Source organism: Schistocerca cancellata, chromosome 2 (genome assembly GCF_023864275.1).
Source record: "Schistocerca cancellata isolate TAMUIC-IGC-003103 chromosome 2, iqSchCanc2.1, whole genome shotgun sequence".
In the NCBI taxonomy this organism is placed as follows: Eukaryota; Metazoa; Arthropoda; class Insecta; order Orthoptera; family Acrididae; genus Schistocerca; species Schistocerca cancellata.
This window is the reverse complement of record NC_064627.1, coordinates 361,775,358-361,794,990: the sequence shown is the minus strand read 5'-3', so window position 1 is coordinate 361,794,990 and position 19,633 is coordinate 361,775,358. Positions and strand designations below refer to the sequence as shown.

At 42.8% G+C, this 19,633-nt stretch overlaps 1 protein-coding gene across 1 annotated transcript in view; it reads right to left on the bottom strand.

Annotated features, from left to right (window-relative positions):
- LOC126161754 (large neutral amino acids transporter small subunit 1) overlaps positions 1–17,546 on the bottom strand; it is a 336,636-nt gene extending 319,090 nt beyond the window's left edge. Inside the window, exon 1 of the mRNA XM_049917803.1 lies at positions 17,040–17,546. Within this exon, the coding sequence (XP_049773760.1) occupies positions 17,040–17,490 (451 nt within the window). The 5' untranslated portion in view covers positions 17,491–17,546. The remainder of the gene's footprint in view (positions 1–17,039) is intronic.
- Between the last annotated feature and the right edge of the window lie 2,087 nt (positions 17,547–19,633).

Below are 19,633 nucleotides of genomic sequence, written 5' to 3'. Positions count from 1 at the left end.
AGTCAATCTTCCGCATTTATCGGCTATTAAAATTTCTTGATCATGTAAAAAACATTCGTATTTAATTTATTGATGAGATAGTCGAATGCTCCTCTGCTCGTTCACGTGTATTCGAAGAATTTGTATGGTGATCTTCGTAGTTGATGATATTTATGAAATTCTCCGTGGAGATTCCTCTCTTTTTGTAAATTTCATGCACAGCATTCCTTTTCGATTTATTTTCTTAAGTAAACCTAATTTTGTAGCCTTACTCTCCAGCTACAGTAGTCTACAGTTTAGGGGCGCCGTTTTATAGAAACAGCTGTTTGGCTCGAAGCAGCCATCTTGTAGCGCGACATGGTCGCTCGCACGCAGGACACCCGAACTTTCCGCCCGACGTTGCTGCTTGTGGCTGGTGTGTCGCGTATCCAGAAATCGCTCGCTTCTGTCGCTCACGTAGGACACAGCCTAAGTTGTTTCGGTACTGCATACAAATGGTTTGGTCTGACCATCAACATACGAAAAACAAAAGTATGAGCGCAGTCATCTCCTGAAACTGCCTTTCCGGATTTCAATATCTCTGTTTCCAGCACACCTTTGGAACAAGTAGGTCAATTCCTCTATCTAGGAAATATATTATCAACTAACTGCTCATCGGAAAAGGACGTGGAGAACAGAACGCACGCTGCCCATGTTGCTTTTGGACGTCTTCTACTTCGGGTCTTCCTGAATAAAGATGTGACACTATGCACCAAACTGATGGATATTGAGCAGTTGTTTCTACCCTCCTCTACTACTGCGAAATCTGGACACTTTATCGCCCTGATCTTAAGCAACCAGAACACTTCAACCAACAAAAACTTAGATAAACTATGAACATGAACATGAAATGGCATGACTTCGTATCAAAGTCTACTGTTCTTGAGAAGGCAAGGATGTACAATACAGAAGCCACCGTTAATGGTCACCAACTCAGATGGAGGGCATGTCCAGCGGGTGAGAACAGATTTCCTCAACAAATTTTGTATAGCGAAGTGAGCACAGGTAGAAGGCCCCGTGGTGCTCCTCTGAAGTGCTATAAGGACCAATTCAGGATGAACCTAAAGAATCTAAACATTGAACCAAGTAACTGGTGCGCCGCAGAAGAAGCTCGTAAACACTGGCGCAGAATTACTTCAGCTGCTGTCTTACATTTTGCGCAGGAACGTCGGAAGCAGGAAAATGAAAAAAATTCAGAGATGCAAACTTTGCCACGCCCAGTCATGTTCTCCATCCTCTGTTTTGTATAATGTATATGGCCGCATGTTTCATGCCAGGCTTCGTCTGCTAAGCCATCAAAGGCATCTCCGTACCTGAACTGCAGTGCAATAATGGAAATGCAGGAGAAAAAGGAAAAATCGGACATGAGTATCAGCCGTCGACGACGACAACTACTACCATTGAGTTCTCCGTCGTGGACTAAAGTGACTGTGGAAATGTGTGTGTTTGAAGTGTTCACTACCACATCGTGGTCACCAAACATGTCTCTTTCACACAATATGTTTCTCATGAAAAAACTCAAGATTGTGCTCTAATGTTCTAGAGCTTTTACGAATAATCTGACGTGTTGATGATGGTTTAGAATTGTCTAGAATATTCTCGAATGTTCTAGAACACAAACTGGAAACGGTACATCTCGCATTTATCAAAAATGGCTCTGAGCACTATGGGACTCAACAGCTTAGGTCATAAGTCCCCTAGAACTTAGAACTACTTAAACCTAACTAACCTAAGGACATCACACACACCCATGCCCGAGGCAGGATTCGAACCTGCGACCGTAGCAGTCCCGCGGTTCCGGACTGCAGCGCCAGAACCGCTAGACCACCGCGGCTCGCATTTATCCGAATCCGGTAAAATCGCGTTACCCGATGAGCTGTGTAACGCAGTACAGAGAGAGGAACAATTCATCGGAGTAGTGTATCCGCTTAGGGCTAGCACGCATGGGTGATTTTTGTCACCGTCACAAAAGTTTCCCGCAAGTCATGAAAATGGAGTGTACTCACGAAGGACGATAGTCTTCACACTTCTTTTTAAATCCAACCGTCGTTTGTCGATTGGATTTTGAAGAGACGGACATTAGTTGCGAACTCATGAGAGATAAAAGAAAACATGGTAAAAAAGAAGGCTGGGTACACCCACTTTCGAGAGATCAGGCAAACAAGTGGAAAGTTTTACACAGTGTTTTATAAACTTCGACAGCATCCAAAGAATTTTTTTAATTATTTTCGAATGAGAATTGAAAGTTTTGACGAACAGCTTCGCATTTTACCTGCATTAACATAGAAAAATACGAACATGAGAGTGTCTCTCCCAGGTGAAGAAAGACCCGCCGTAACTTTTATGACAAATAAATGGAAATAAGTAATTTCATTTCTTTTTAATAAAAATTGGCAGTAGATTTACAAATTAGCAGTGTGTAAGTGGTGACAATGGTGCTGAAGCATACGTCCGCCCATTACATTACTGCTCACATCTTCTAGTAAACTTGTAAGTTAGGTATAATATAATTATTATAATCATATCAATCTGTTTTGTGATAAAATCATAAATCCTATTCAGGATTTTCCGCGCTGATATTGGAGACCCGGCAAATGTCGTATACTTTGGAGTCTTCATTTGTGTCAGCAGCAAATTGTGAAGTAATAGGGCTGAAAACTATTTGATATACACTCCTGGAAATGGAAAAAAGAACACATTGACACCGGTGTGTCAGACCCACCATACTTGCTCCGGACACTGTGAGAGGGCTGTACAAGCAATGATCACACGCACGGCACAGCGGACACACCAGGAACCGCGGTGTTGGCCGTCGAATGGCGCTAGCTGCGCAGCATTTGTGCACCGCCGCCGTCAGTGTCAGCCAGTTTGCCGTGGCATACGGAGATCCATCGCAGTCTTTAACACTGGTAGCATGCCGCGACAGCGTGGACGTGAACCGTATGTGCAGTTGACGGACTTTGAGCGAGGGCGTATAGTGGGCATGCGGGAGGCCGGGTGGACGTACCGCCGAATTGCTCAACACGTGGGGCGTGAGGTCTCCACAGTACATCGATGTTGTCGCCAGTGGTCGGCGGAAGGTGCACGTGCCCGTCGACCTGGGACCGGACCGCAGCGACGCACGGATGCACGCCAAGACCGTAGGATCCTACGCAGTGCCGTAGGGGGCCGCACCGCCACTTCCCAGCAAATTAGGGACACTGTTGCTCCTGGGGTATCGGCGAGGACCATTCGCAACCGTCTCCATGAAGCTGGGCTACGGTCCCGCACACCGTTAGGCCGTCTTCCGCTCACGCTCCAACATCGTGCAGCCCGCCTCCAGTGGTGTCGCGACAGGCGTGAATGGAGGGACGAATGGAGACGTGTCGTCTTCAGCGATGAGAGTCACTTCTGCCTTGGTGCCAATGATGGTCGTATGCGTGTTTGGCGCCGTGCAGGTGAGCGCCACAGTCAGGACTGCATACGACCGAGGCACACAGGGCCAACACCCGGCGTCATGGTGTGGGGAGCGATCTCCTACACTGGCCGTACACCACTGGTGATCGTCGAGGGGACACTGAATAGTGCACGGTACATCCAAACCGTCATCGAACCCATCGTTCTACCATTCCTAGACCGGCAAGGGAACTTGCTGTTCCAACAGGACAATGCACGTCCGCATGTATCCCATGCCACCCAACGTGCTCTAGAAGGTGTAAGTCAACTACCCTGGCCAGCAAGATCTCCGGATCTGTCCCCCATTGAGCATGTTTGGGACTGGATGAAGCGTCGTCTCACGCGGTCTGCACGTCCAGCACGAACGCTGGTCCAACTGAGGCGCCAGGTGGAAATGGCATGGCAAGCCGTTCCACAGGACTACATCCAGCATCTCTACGATCGTCTCCATGGGAGACTAGCAGCCTGCATTGCTGCGAAAGGTGGATATACACTGTACTAGTGCCGACATTGTGCATGCTCTTTTGCCTGTGTCTATGTGCCTGTGGTTCTGTCAGTGTGATCATGTGATGTATCTGACCCCAGGAATGTGTCAATAAAGTTTCCCCTTCCTGGGACAATGAATTCACGGTGTTCTTATTTCAATTCCCAGGAGTGTATATATACTTCCTTCGCTTCTCACTGGCCTCATCCAATATGGTATATTTTCGTTCACATAACTCTCCTGAGAAACAAGCTCTTACATATTTCATCTCTTTTGCGCCAGTTTACCTGAAAAGAAATATTACACTCACTCCGTTGGCTTCTTTGGCGATCCCGCGCCGCTCTCATTATCTGCCTTCAGTTCTTCCTGTTTTGCGCAACATCCTTCCATCCAGTGATATCCAACACTCTGCAATCTGCGGTCACCTCATCTAACCATCTGCTCTTTGGCCATCCAGAGGATCTTGAGTCTTCCTTCTTCTTGTTACACATATGACGGACTATTCTGCCGGAGTCCATTCTGGCAACATAGCCTGCACATTGCAGAAGTCTCGCTGTGTCGATGTTCGTTACAGAGAGCTGACTGGTTGGCTTAACTCGTTCTTTATCGGCTCTCCAAATCCCTCTGAACATTGCCCCAAAGAATTTTCTGTTCACTTTATTTTCTAGGACTAAAGTTCGTGTACTTCTATTTTGCTCACGCTCCATACAAAGATACTGGCCTGATGACTACGTTGTAGAGTTACAGCTTGGTTACCGTCGTCAAGAGTTCGGAAGATAGAAATTTTTTCACAGAAAATAAAGTGTGTTTGCTTTCCGTAGTCTAGTTTGGTATTCGGCTTGTCTTCTATTGCAGGCATTTATATTTACACCATATTATTTAAAGTTCGGGGTGTTCTTGAAAGTGTAGGTTTCACTTGAAAGTTATCACGTTTTTATGTAGTCATATTTTTGCTTGGAACTATTTTTGAAGTGGTTTCATTTAGTTCCTTGAGCAGCGTTTCAATTACACCACTATTTCCTATTAAAACTGTCATCTGCATGCTAGCATATTTGGTTGTTTATCTGTGATGTTTTCATTTGTTATTTGTTTGCTTTCTCTACTTTTTCCACGACAGTGTTGAAGGTAAGTGGAGGTACAGCATCACCTTGCTTCAGTCCAGTTTTGTTCTCAAGATTCCGCCGTATTCTGCCATGATTTGCCATAGCTTCTCTGTGTAACGAATTGTAGGCTTCCTGAAAATCTATGAAGAGGTAATCGATGTTCGTTTTTTTTTTCCACATACTTTTCACTGAGGGTCCTGATGCAGAATAATATACTATCTATTGTTGACCTGTTCTTCCGAAAATTATTCCGCAAGACATCTGTTATGTCCTCGGTCGTACAACAGGTGAGTCTCTTGTAAATGACCCAGCAAATCAACTATCACAACCTGTACCAACGACAACAGAGGTCTAGCAGAATAATTTTCGTAAAAACAGGTCAACAATAGACAGCATATTCTGCATCAAGACTCAGTGAAAAAGTATGGGAAGTTTGAAAAAATAAAAATTGAAAAATCACCAAGCTGTTGGAACTGTCGGAATCCGAATGAAATTGTTAACATATGGTGATCATAAACGTTACGAGGAATTGTTTCATCTTATTCTTTAAACATGTCGAGATGAAAAAATATTTTATGAATGGAAGGAATAAATCGTATTCACTATACACAAGGAGGAGGTAAACGAAACTACAGGAACTACAGTGAAATTTCCCCACTAATCACACCACACGAACTACTGTCACCTATTGAACCACTGACGTTTCACTCGTATGCAGCACTTTCTTTCATTCAGTGCATCGAACCTGATTATTGCTTCAACTAACTCGTCTGAAGAGAAAAACATGCTTTTCAGTTTATACAACGCTGTTAACCATGGTGTAATGTCCGAGGTTCTGTATGTATCCTCCAGCATTGCAGCATTTTTAACGTTGGAGTTTTCTAACTTGTCTACCAGTCTTTGCACATGCCCAAGTTTTCACAGACCCATTGCATAACACGTACCGATTTGTAAGTCCATTTTTCGTTTGCCGTGTCGTCGTAGAGGGTTGTTCCGTAAATTATTCCCAGGCGCATGTGAGAGATTCGTAACAATTTGTTTTTGCGAGATATGCTTGTTATCCCTAAGCTCAGCGCCCAACCTCAGCGTCCTGGTTTGCAGTTATAAATATCAACTAAAATAGGTAGATAATTAAGTAGTCATACCTACGTTATTTTTGTACATATGTGTTTGTAAGTGATGATTACTTTTCTACCTTGCTCAGCAAAGAGTTTCTTGTATCTCGCGACCAGGGCCAGCTTCTACAGGCGGTAACTTGAATTTTTGTTAGGTGGTATCACAGTACGAGAAACTAATATGCCTATGTTACCGAACTCAGTAATTTGCACCCACTATTCATGCTAGAGAAGAGTGAAGACTGCCTGATTGTCGCTAACCAGTATTATCAAGAGACCAATTTTCCTAATATACTGAGAGCGATTGACGGCAAACAAAATGCAACAGGCAAACAGGCGTTCACGGTGTTTAAATTATAAAAACTGTTGTTCCTAGTTCTTATGGCATGGGTAGATGGAGATCACAAATTCGTATGTGTACGAGTAGACGTCGGTGGGAATGAAGCAACAAAGAACTCCCGTATATCTGAAAATTCAAACATGGGTAAAAGGTTGCAACAAAAGGAAATAAATATATCAGACGATTGCACTTTGCGTAGTGACGGAAATGCAAAAGGGACGTCATTTTGACTTCTGGTAGCAGATGAGGCATTTGGCTTGACTAGGCACGTTTTACCACCGAATTGCAAGAAAATCACTGACTACTGTACCACATCGTAGAAATTAACGTATGAGTCCTCAAGATGGAGTTTCCGCTCAAGATAGTTTACAACCACAGGCACGCTGTATCACTGTGTGTACTTTCGGTATGCTTTACAATAAATGGCGAGTTTTGAACAGGTCTCTTGACGTAAGTCCCGATTTTGATGACATTATAGTAAAATCATGCTGCATTCTACACAATTTTGAATGTTGTAAAAAAGGGATTCGATTGGTTGATACTGCTTATGAATTTCCGCAACATTTCACCAAATCCGACTACAGAACCATATTAGCAACAAACATACGCAGTTATTTTGCATCTTACTTTACTTTGTCGCAAGGGTAGGCAATAAAATCGCAAGGGAGATGTGCAGTTGACCGGACCTACCCAACTCTATTGCATATTGTTATACATAATTATGTACCTGCCATTGAAATAACTGTATTTAAAAAAAAATTAAAGTGTAAAACTTACTTGTTCCATTTTTTATTATGACGAGAAGTAGTGCAAACCACTTGGATATATTATTCGATTGATTTCTCCCCGTCTTTAAATGTTCATATTTATGTCCAAATAATCCTTCAAATTATTGTGGAAAGTTGTAGGTCTTCTTTCCACTTCTACAAGAATGTCATTATTGATATCGTTTCCGTGCAAAGTCACGCTATGCGAAGACACTGATGGCACGTATGCGTGTAACTGTGTCGATGGTCGGAAAGCAATTAGGGAGTGGAGAATGCACGGAGAGTGACATTTTTGTCACCGGTGCTCGCGCAGCTACCAAAACCTAGCGGTGCAGTGACAGCGTATGTTCGCCATTCGGCAGACCTAAGTGTCACCCGGCTGTCATGTCGTGAGATACGAGCGTTTACGTATATATCTACAGACTGAACAGGAGTGAAGACACTGTCACGGCGACAAAAATCACTCGTGAGCGCTAGGCCTTATAGAGAAAAACTACGTAAACCAAGAATGGTTGCGTGGGAGATTAATTTTGCCAACTGAAAATGACGAAGTTTAACAAATAAATCAGTGAGGGCAGAATATGACGAACCAAGTTGAAAGCGTCAACTTCCCAAGAGAATTCCAAAACTCGCTCGTTGTTCCGAATGTGACCTCGCAAAGAATCTTCTAAACAAGACCACAGAAGCGGAAATACTAGCTGGAAAAAGCCAAGTCACTGTTGATATTACGAATTCATTTCAACTGAATTACCAATCAGCATTAAAAGGCTCCAATTTCCAGATTAGATTACAGTATGACTATCAACAATTCAAGTATTGCGGAGTAAAACTAAAAGACTCGTATTTCTTGTTCTAACTACACGCAGCAAGTTCTCTTGTTGGACAACTACAAAACTTTTTTTCCACCTGAAAGCAACACATCAAATGCAGGTTCTGTATTGGAGATGCTACAAGCAGACTTATTCTACCTTACCCTCAAAATGAAGAAAACGGCCAAAAGATGTTGTTTATACACATTAACTCTGGAAATCTAAGTACAATTCAATTTAAGTGAATAGAGCAACCGGTACATTTTTCGCAGATAAAACTCATATTTCTTTCGCGAGTTTCTGACATCTCAAACATGCGAATATGGGGGAGGAAATGTGATACGCTGCATATTGAACAAACACCCATCTGTCAAAGTGCTGTTCATAGGTAGTGCTTTGCTAAGGTTCTAATAAAAATGTTTCCAAAGCGAGAACCGGCTTGCAGTGGCACGTTTGTAAGCGGCTGCTGCAGCCAATGAGGTGGATTACAGTGGAATGGGGGTGGATTACAATTTAATCGACGAACACATGCGACCCGCCGTGGCATATTTCGATGCGCACGGCAATTGTAATAGCAGTGCTAATTTTAAAAAAAATTAAGCCACAAACAAATTAAGGTAAAACGTGTCTTTCTCCTTGTTCAGGTAAAATGATTTAATGGGATTTTTTGAAAAAGTTGAAGAAGAGAAGGAAATGGAAACAACCGATGAAACTTTCGAAGAGACGAGCGGCTACAGCGATAGCATAAACTTTTTTTATACCAGAAGCAAATAGGGTGATAATGATAACGCCTTTCCCCCAGGGCCGTAGCAGATGGAAAACAGTAACGATGATTTTAACGAGCGAAAACTCCATCTTGAGGACTCATACGTTAATTTGTACGATGTGGTACCTATAGCGGCAGTTCAGATGATCTCTTTGTGGCACGTACTGGAAGGGGGGCGGCGATGGGGAGAGGCAGGGGCGGGGGAGGAAGTGGGGAGGGAAATTTTGGGTAATGGGGCGGAAACGGCATTGTACTGGCAGACTTGACTTTCGCATTTATGAAGTTTCCCGCCATCTCTGCGAAAAATTTCACTGCAAACTATGGGGCGCATATTCAATATACTCTCCTCTTCGAGAGCTTTCCACAACCGTTGAAACTTTATTCTGTACCCCTGTGAACTGTGAATAAGAATACTGTCAACCGTACAGCAACACCCCCTCCCCCCTTTTCACCTAATGTCGTTTGTCGAAAATATCCTCAGACATCTGGAATAGTTTACGAATTGATTGTAGCGGAAGACATGCGTTTCGACAGAACAGAAAAGAATGGATTAATCTTCTTAAACTATTTCGTTCTTCTTGCTTTATCCGTTAGTATAGGTAGTCAGTAGCTCTTAAGCTTACTATTAATTTTTACGATCACTGTTTTACTATTGTTGGCATTTGCAAATGTACTTTTACTTTCTGCAGGCCGGGCCGTAAAAGCATACACCCTGAAAAGAATTTTGAAGCATAATTAGAGTTACGGTTAAATTTATATTTCTGATTTTGATTCCGAATTGTTACTGGTTCTGTAAACACATCAAATACAGACTGTTGATGATACGAAGTGTCTTCACATTCCATATTTAAACAGTTTGTTAATTTTTAGTCGAAATTTCACAAGTTTTTAGTAATTCAGGTTGTCACGCAGTGTAACTATATTATCCATGCGAAAAATTTTGCTCATTGTATACTGGACATTTCGAAAACTCAAGAAAAAAATGCGCACAGTACTTCAAAAGGCCGCATCCACACCAAATGGCCTGCCTAGTGACCAATTTGTCGCAACCTCATCATTGTTAGCATCTTACATCATTGTACGGTAGTGGATTCGTACTTATGTATGTTCTTAACCTTTGTTTTACTGTTTGCTTTGCCTTAGCGACTTATTTGCAGGCTTGCACAACGAATTAATACTTTTGCTTACTGTGTTTTCCTGCGAAGGATACCAAATACGTCAATACGTAATCTTTTTTTAGATTTTACAGCAAACGGGCGAATAAAATCCTGCACCAGCCATACATACACTACCCGAAATACTTCTTCACGAAAACGCTTCAACAATGAAATAATCAGCTACAGCCTCAAAGGATTCCTAGGCGTGATTGATGAATGTACTTCCGAGTGTTCGGCCGAGTTGTTGTTTTCCTTTTACACACAATATTTGGACTACCTGCCTTGTCGTCGTTTTCAAGAACTGCGAGATGTACTGGTGCGTGTACTCACTGACTGGACTCCAACTGGTTGGCGTCCAAGCAGCACAAGAGCACAACTCGCAGCATCTGAGGAAGACGACTAGTTGGTCTTAGAAATGTTGTCAATAAAATGGAAACAACTCGACTGAATGCTCGGAAGTAAACCATTAATCAACTACTCTGATCGAGGCGTTATTTGGCTAGAGGTGCGAGATGCACAAGATAAAGCAAAAAGTATATATTGCCTTCTGATTAACGATTTCTCTTCGTAAGCATATAATCCGAGAGCAAATAAATGATGATTTTTCATGTATTAAAATGTCTGCATCGTATTTTCTTTCAGTTCCCTCGGAACTGTGTGTGTGTGTGTGTAGTAGACTACGTAACATTAGCCTTGAAGACAGCAGCGACACGTAGATATTTCGATAATGTGCGCGTCCTCTGTCACTAGTGTTTCATGCTTTCGAAAACACTCGATATTACATTGGCTGTATATAATGTGGAGATTTTGAAAAAAAAAAGTTTTAAAAACGATGATACTAAAATTATGAAAATGTTTTGTGTCTTGTAGCCGGTCTTTACAGAAAACCTGTAACGGCAAAGGCTCGTATTTAGAGACTTTCATAACCAAGATGGCAGGCCATTTAAAGCAATACACAGATTTGAAACTTCCTGACAGATTAAAACTGTGTGCCAGATCGAAACTCGAACTCGGGACCTCTGCATTTCGCGGGCAGATTGTTTCCTTATACTGATACTCCATCTTCTGACACTGACCTGAGGCAAAAGATTTACTGTTATCTTTGACGACTTCTATTCTACCAATCAACGTATGAAGTCCCTGGTAAATTCATGTAAACGTTAAGCATGACCCATCTTGTTGCAGTTGTCACATTACGAATTGTATGTTATCTCACACGTATTCCTTAAATTTATTGTGTTAATAATTCCTTGTCCAAGGTGGAGTAATTTGGAACAACTATAAACATTTCATACTCGCTCAAAAACAGTTGTGGCCAACAATGATGAAGATTATCACTGATGCATTGATGCCTACAGTACACCAACAATCTAGAATTGAGTTTAAAAATCACCGAGGAAAAAATGTTAGAAAATATACTTTTTCAGAATTTCACAAACAAAATGTGAATGATTTTATTGTAGTGTCGCTGAAGTGCGATGAACGCTCAAATAAGAAAGCTTGAAAGAGGTTTACTGCTCAGATTAATAACTAAATCTTTGGTGGAGAACAGCTTTCTTTAGTCTTCGACGGTATGAAGCAGTTTCAACAGTATAATGATGAGGTCCCATACTCAGAGGAGCGTAGGGAACGATGCGGAAGATCCGCACCGCCGACTAGACAATGTCGTAGCGGAGATGGTTTGCAATTGCCTACCTCCGACCGTAATGGGGATGAATGATGATGATGAATACAACACAACACCCAGTCATCCCGACGCAGGGAAAATCCCTGACCCCACCGGGAATCAAACCCGGACCCTGTGCGCAGGAAGTGAGAACGCTCCCGCACCCAAGACCAGCAGCTGTGGACTCAACAGTATGAAGCAGCTGCTATAATTCCCAGTTATATTCTGCAGTCTATGTATTCTACTTTTAGGATGTAAGACGACAATATATCCAGATTCTAGTCTGGGGTGCGCCTGATCCACATTCTGCTCTGCTTCTGTGACAAGTAGTGCATCTTATTTCTGTACATTAATCCTCTTATGCTTATCAATTGCAAATAACTAAGTGAAAAGACGTCCATCGAGTATCACTCAAATCTTGTAGTAACAGAAAATCTCTTCCCTCAGGCCTATGTCAGCAGGCAGAGGGTGTAAAATCCGTAAATTCATGATCAGTGTAAAGAAACAATCTGCTTAATGTATAAGAGTACTGCCATTCTAACTATGATCGTTGAATGTCACAAAAAGTCTCCAAATTCGTGCCGTTGCCGATCACAAGTTTTCTGTTAACACGGACTGTGAGAAACAAAGTAAAACATCGCGATTTAATACTTTAATAAATTGCGATTTAATATAGCCTATGTAATATCGAGTGTTTTTGAATACACAAAACAGTTTAGTTTCTCCACAATTACTTCTGAATTATTAAATATTTAAAGCCTGCTTCCGTGGCCGAGGACGCGCAGAGTGGAAATATCCATGTGACGCTATTGCCACTGGAGTGGCAATAGTCACTGCCTGTCACGAACAATCTTAATTAATTTTGCTTCGGCACAACAAATTAAACTGTTTTCAAGTCTAGTTACTTAATGGTGATCTGGTATCCGGTCTTTTCGCAGGATGGACGCGTACGTTCCACGTACTCAAACTTTTATCGTTCAGTACTGGGCACAATGACACGATACCAAGTCGCCATGTGGAAACACACCATCTGACGAGATGTTAGTCTCGTCACGCCACACTGACATCAAGTGTGAATCTACTTTTACTCGTCTAAGACAGCACAATATGAGAACTAGTACTGTTTGACAGGTAGGAATTTAAGCATTGTTATATTAATGCAGAAAGCCATATGCCCATTTATTTTCTGCAGTAACGTGCGTTAATAATAAAAACATGGCAGTTCCTTATAATAACCCTGGGACCGTTTGCAAATGTTTCGCATAGCGTTTAGAACAAGACGGGCGCATACTTCTAAAACGTTTCAACCGCCTTCTTATTACTATGATTATGAACTGCTATGTAGACCATAACAAAGATGCTCTCCCCACTGTCGAATTTCGATAGCCCTCCAAAATAAATGAACGCTACACGCAAACAGTTGAAACTCGCCTCCCAAAGAAATCATATTTATACCGCAATATCTCTCTTACGGAACACGATTTGTGTAATACTTCCTCACTGTTTCCAATGGCAGGATATCGGAGATGACTCACTGATATTTCTCTATTTTTTACTAAACAAAATATATTTTTGGACCTACAACTTTGGTGTTTACTACGGCAGCGCGCTTACGGTACCAACGTTGCAGAGTTGGCAGGCTTGCGAAGCGGTATTGACCCCTAGCGGAACGAGGCAGGTGGCGTCGCGGTCGGACCCACGTGTTACATAGGATGCCTACGAGTTGTTAACCCGCCATCTCCGAAGCATGTTGAATCTCATACACTATTTCCCCACGCTTCACGCAGAATGCTACTTCAGTTTTATTTTTCACTTGGCGCAAGCAAAATGCCTATCATCTGTCATTTTAAGCGATTTTTATCCGGCTTTCTAAATGTACGCAGTGTGTTACCTGTAAATATACTGATTTCATTAGCCGCATAAAATACTTCTTGGTCGAATAATTGTTGCTATACTTAAAAAAAAGGAAAACATTTTCATATGAAGTTATTTTTATTCATGAACTGACCAGATTGTTGGCATACGTTGTCTGATCTGTTAGGCTATGGGAAATCTGACACATTATTGCAAATAATCTCTCCTTGAACTCTTCGTGAAGTGTATTTCAGCCTTTGTTACACACGAAATTGTGAAGAGGTCTTGAAACAATACTACGTTCGTATATTCAGCATCATAGTCCCAACTAGAGATGGGCAAACTGAAACACGTAACTGTTTCGAAACAAATGAAACAGTACAATGTAATGTTTCGATACGCTGTTTCGAAACAGTGAAACAGTTTGTGTTTTGTAATCTAATAAACCTAGACATTTTATCATCTTGAATGTCTACTGTATAGGTATGTCCATATAAACACAAATGAGGTGCGAGAGCGCTAATCATATCGCAGAAAGTATGAAACTATCACTTAGGCGTCTTGACAGTTTCGTATTTCATGCAGCAAATGCGCTGCTTTCGTGTCGTGTGACTTTCATACTTTTCAATTGGCTGAGGACAGCCATAGCTGAAGACAGAAGAGCCTCCACGAACGGAACTGGAGGTGGGAGCGAACTGCAGAAACAACGGATATGGTACTGGGATTCCCACATTCCGCTAGTATGGGAATATACCCATCCTGCTAATTCCCATGCACGCAAAGGGAATCATTGTGGATAATAGACACAGTGACTATAGACTCACAAATAATGCCAAATAATTCGAATAAATAACAAAATATAACAGAAAAAATTTTGTCTTTCAAGGTGTTTCGAACCGTTACTATAAATTCACCATGCTTCCCAGCCCTTCCCGTTCACCATTACACTATCAGTGATACGTCAAACAGATTGCTTGCAATTATACCTACATTAAATTTATGTATATGTATAATAACTGTCACTCTACGCCTTTTTTTTATTCAAAATGTTCTAGGCGTACTTGCGTTTCTTAATATGATTACTGTACTTGAACTGAGAAACGTATGTTATAAAAGAAGTGTAATTTAACTGAATGATTTTCACATATTTATTATTTTGAATGTGAATAGCATGCGTTGTTTTATTGTTTGGTTAATGTTTATAAAGCAAATGTTACGCCATTTCGGAATAGGACAGTCATCTAGAAACGAAGCTTCATTTTCGGATATCTTACGCTTCATGCTATTGCTTGTCAAAACGATTTCGACACTCTTGAAAGTGTTTCACGAAGTGGTATGTTGTGTTTCAGTACCTGTGCCGAGCCCGAATCTCGTCCGACACAGAGCGGAATGAAACATCACTGTTTCGATACAATCAGTCCGTTCCAAGCACAGGTGGACTGAAACAGTCTTATTTTGAAACAACGATACAGTTTCTGTGTCTGGCTCGAGATCGAATCTGGTCCGGATATCCGAGACTGGGGCGGAATGAAACACCACTGTTTCGAAACAGTGAATCACTGCCGTTCCGAAACACTGAAACAATTCCACGTATCGATACACTGTATCGAAACAGAAACAGTGACCAAGTCTAGTCCCAACAGTTATAGCACTAAAACACGGTGCTCCAGAGCGTTAAGTCACTTAACTGGTAAAGAGACATTGCTGTTGCAATGTCTACAGCTATACATTCGAATTTCACATTCAAGCAACAGATGACAGTACTGGCATGAGTGACAACGATTCTCATCTTCCGTACCTCACTAACATGCTAATAGTCAACTCATGTAATATTAGCTATTAGTGAATTAATTGTATGGAACCGAACAGACTCACTGTCAATTTATGCAAAGTTGTCATCAGCCTGAAGGTTGGTTTGCTTAAGCAGATCGTGATCCTGTTGGAGGTGGTATACACTTGCAGTCTTCTTGCAGGTTCTCGGCGGTCATGTTTTTCTTTTCCAACTAATTTAAGTGCAGCTTCTTGTTACAAACTCATTGAAGAACACCCAGTTACGGATCACAAAAAATTTATATATTACGTTATTAATTTCGGTCCGTAAACACCATCTTCGGAATTGAGTACAGACAGTTTGCGTACCATAGCAAGTCGGCATATCTAAAAATGGTGCAGTTGTTTGTCTCATTATTGTAGCTGTATCATTTTACGTATGCCGTGCCAATATGATTATCAAACTGTGTAATCAGTAATTACAGACCAAAATTAATAATCTGATACATTAGAAAAAGTGTGATCTGTAACTTGAGTAAAAATTCCGCTTCAGGTTTTAAATAGCGTTTGGATGCACGTTTCTTGAATACGCGTGCAGTGGTTCAGTTCTGCGTCATTTTCCTGCTTACTCAATGAATTAATTTACGCACTAGGTTAACGTGAATAAGATCAGCTGCGTATATAGAAGAGTCCCCTCACGGAATTCAGTAAAACAAATATTTCGAATGACTGGCTTATATCTTCCTGGGCGATGGTAACCACGCTCGGCAAAATTTGCGCTAACATACAACAAAATATTTTTAACAAAATTTCTCAACTGAAGACTCAACAATCGTCGGAAATACAGGGAATATTGTTGCGAAAATATACACACTGTTGATTTAAAAGCAAAGAAAAACGAACTTATATTTGAAATGTAAACTCCGTAGTGCGACAGGAGATGGATTTATTTTTAATAATAAAAAAATTGCTAGAAAGTTACAGTTTTCGAGCAGCTGCTCGTTAGTACAGTATAGCAGATTCGTTAGCTGCCATGCATGGATAGGTTCACTGAATTTTAAACGTTTCACTGTCAGCTGAAACAATACAAAAATGAACGCACGGAACTGTGTGCGCTATGCGTTTATAGAAACCAGCTGAACAGTCACCCGTCTGAGGAAAATACAACTGTTCTAAAAAAAAATATATTCACTGTTAAATGTATCTCTCAGGTTCCTTCCGTACCCGTAAAAACGGCATTGCGTTATTTCAGACTTACATTTCGAACGATTTATTTCTCATACTTTATTTGGTATTTGGGTGAAAGTAAGTAAGTTTACAAAGGGCCACCCTGGCCTTACGGGTAGGAAATTCATGCACGTCAACACAAATTAGGGTAAAAGTTGTGTAGTGGACCTCCTCGCATTTTTCGTGGGTTATGTAGGATATACGTACGTAACACGTGTCGGAGTACTCATCGGAGACTTTTCCATTACCTAGTGTGTTTAAATATGGCGCGAACGTAAACCTGAGGCTACTATGCAAGATAATCTCTTACCACAACCTTTGTTTAACGTTCACATTCGTTTGCTTCGCTAACTCACAACCAAATGTTCACGTTTCAATCTAACCTAGAGCTCGGGCTACGACAGAGATGTCTGTCACCACAACCAAGATTTAAGGGGGAAGGGAAGGGGAGGGAAGGATGTGCTGTACCACACTCTAACCCAAACTGGAAGCGGAGGGCGCGACTGTTGACGGCAACCGGGTACTCACAAAGGCAGACAGCAGCCAAGAGACGCACGGCGTCCGACGGCGGCGCGACTTCCGTGAAGAAGGGCGCAGTGGCGTAGTGGGCGAAGGTGAGCGCGACGATGGCCTGCGTGGCGGGCCGCAGCACCAGCAGCTGCACCCACAGGCTGAGGAAGGCGGGCAGCGGCCCGAACGCCTCTCGGATGTAGCCGTAGTCGCCGCCGGCTCGCCGCACGCACGTGCCCAGCTCGGCGTAGCAGAGCGCGCCCAGCGCCGAAAACAGCCCCGACGCCAGCCACACCACTATGGACATGCCCACGGAGCGCGTCTCCTTGTACACACCGGCCGGCGACACGAAGATGCCCGAGCCGATGATGGTGCCCACGATGATGGCGACGCCGTTGAAGAGCGTGATTTTGCGCTTGAGCACCACCTTGCCGTCGCCGGCGGCAGCGGCGGCGTCCTCCGACCCCATGGCTGCCACGCTGCGACCTACTTCTTCGCGCGCGCCTCCGTCCGTGTACGGCCGCGGAGTGGTGGCCGCCTCGCCAGCTGCGAACGCGGAGCGCTCCCGCGCATGCGCAGAGCGTCGCTCGCGGCGGCGTCGCGGTCTGCTTTCAGGCAAATAGCTGCTACCGTTGCGTCAGCACCCGCCGCCGCGTCACTACTGTCTGCGGTTCGTATGAATGGGAAAGGGATCACCGCTCAGATGCCGTCGGTCACATACGAGAGGGGCACAGAAACGGACAGGTGGCTTCGATTTTTATCAGTGCATGCGTCTCTCATATTGGGCGTGGCTAACACACTGATAATGATAGCAACAACGCCCACACATTCGCGCACGATTCAGTGGTCTACTGCTCGTAAAGCCATCAACGTTTTGGTACACGAGACAAACACAAGAATGCATTTTTCTGCATCAGTTATATATTTACATCTACGTTTGTACAGGGTGATTTTGCAAAATGGTGAGAAATGCAGGAAATTATGCCGAGAGGATAAGAACATAAATGTCATACGACGGTTGGCCGCAGGGGAGGTACACACAGTTGAACGTGAAGGTAAAAAGATAATTGACAATGTAATTTTTGATGATTGAAAGTACTAATGAGAACATACCAGGTTACCGGAAGTATTCTGTCTCTAGCAGGCCAGCACGCGGGAATTCTTGGGGGGGGGGGGGCGTGGGAAGGGTGCATGACCCCTCCCCCCCCCCCCCGGAAATGTGCTTTCTTAATACTATTCAGTCTCGATTATGACTGAAAGTCAAATGAAAAGAGCTTAGGCTAAGGAAGTTAATGAAAAACAGCAGAGGAAGGTTCACGAAACCATATGAGGCTTCAACTCTTGTAAAGCAGAGTAGAAAGTGGACAGTTTCATAACATTACTAAATCTGTATTTGCGTAAAGATTTCCGGGTAGATGAAATATATATCGCCCAAGGACAGGATTGAACTAGTTAGCGTCCTCTCTCTCCGGTCTCAGTGCCATACTCAGCCTTACAAGGAACACACGGCTGCGTTAGGCTGTTTCGGAACAGAACATAATAGACTCAAGATTAGTATCTTTGCTCGAAAACCTGTATAAAGTAAACACATGCCTTCCACGGAGAAAAAAAATTGCGATTGATTTCGGTCCACACATTGACATTGAAGCTCAACCGGCGCTGACAGTTCGCTGCCACCATTCCCGTAACCGACCGGTTTGTGTTACGAAGGATGACGACACCGCTCCTCGTTAAAGAAGCCACATCTGTGAATAAGATGGTTGACAGAAATCTCAGTACCGCGGCGCCCTTTGTGACGAACCAGCGCCAGAACCGTCGCCTAGGAGACAAGCCTGTAGGTAAGAAGGAATGCAGGTGTTGTAAGTGATTAGTGTAGTGGCAGTTATGTTCCACATGGTGGTCTCCCTTTCTCTATGCTGCCAAGCCCCATGCCTGGTGCTCATACTCGGATCAGTGCCAAAGATCTTTCATTTCATACCTCCTCCATATGACCCGTTTTGCTCCTTATATTCTCAGGGATCGTTTCCTGCTGTCTGTCGCCGTTTGGCAAAATCACTTGTGCTCCACAAGCCACCTTAGGGGGAAATGGTACTTCTCGTATCGTCATTATTTCCTCTTCCCCTCATACGAACTGTTCGTGCGAATAACAACTATCAATAATCCTTTTTCTAGGAGCTCTAGTAGTAGTTCCACGATTTTCTCGCGAGACGTACATGAAGTAATATCTTACACGGCTCTCCTTGCAATATATGCAGTCGGAATCTCAACAGTAAACTCTGTGATACACATCTCTTGTAGTGTATGACAATGAAGTTAGTTGAGCGTTTCCGTAAAGTAGATTTTCTTGGGTAGGGTGTACACGCAGACATGAAAAAAAATTCCCTGGTTTTTCCCAGATTTCCCAGTTAAAAAGACACTTTTTCCAGGATGACAATACACTATACCCCGGGTGAAAGTACATATTTTTCCGTGTTAAATGACAATATACATTCCTTCGGAGCTATAAAACTTATCAATCCTTTGAATGGTAAAGGTTTTATACACCGGCGTAGAACTACCGGGCACTTCTGGAAACGAAACGCACGAAAAAACAACGCGTTCTGAAAACGCCT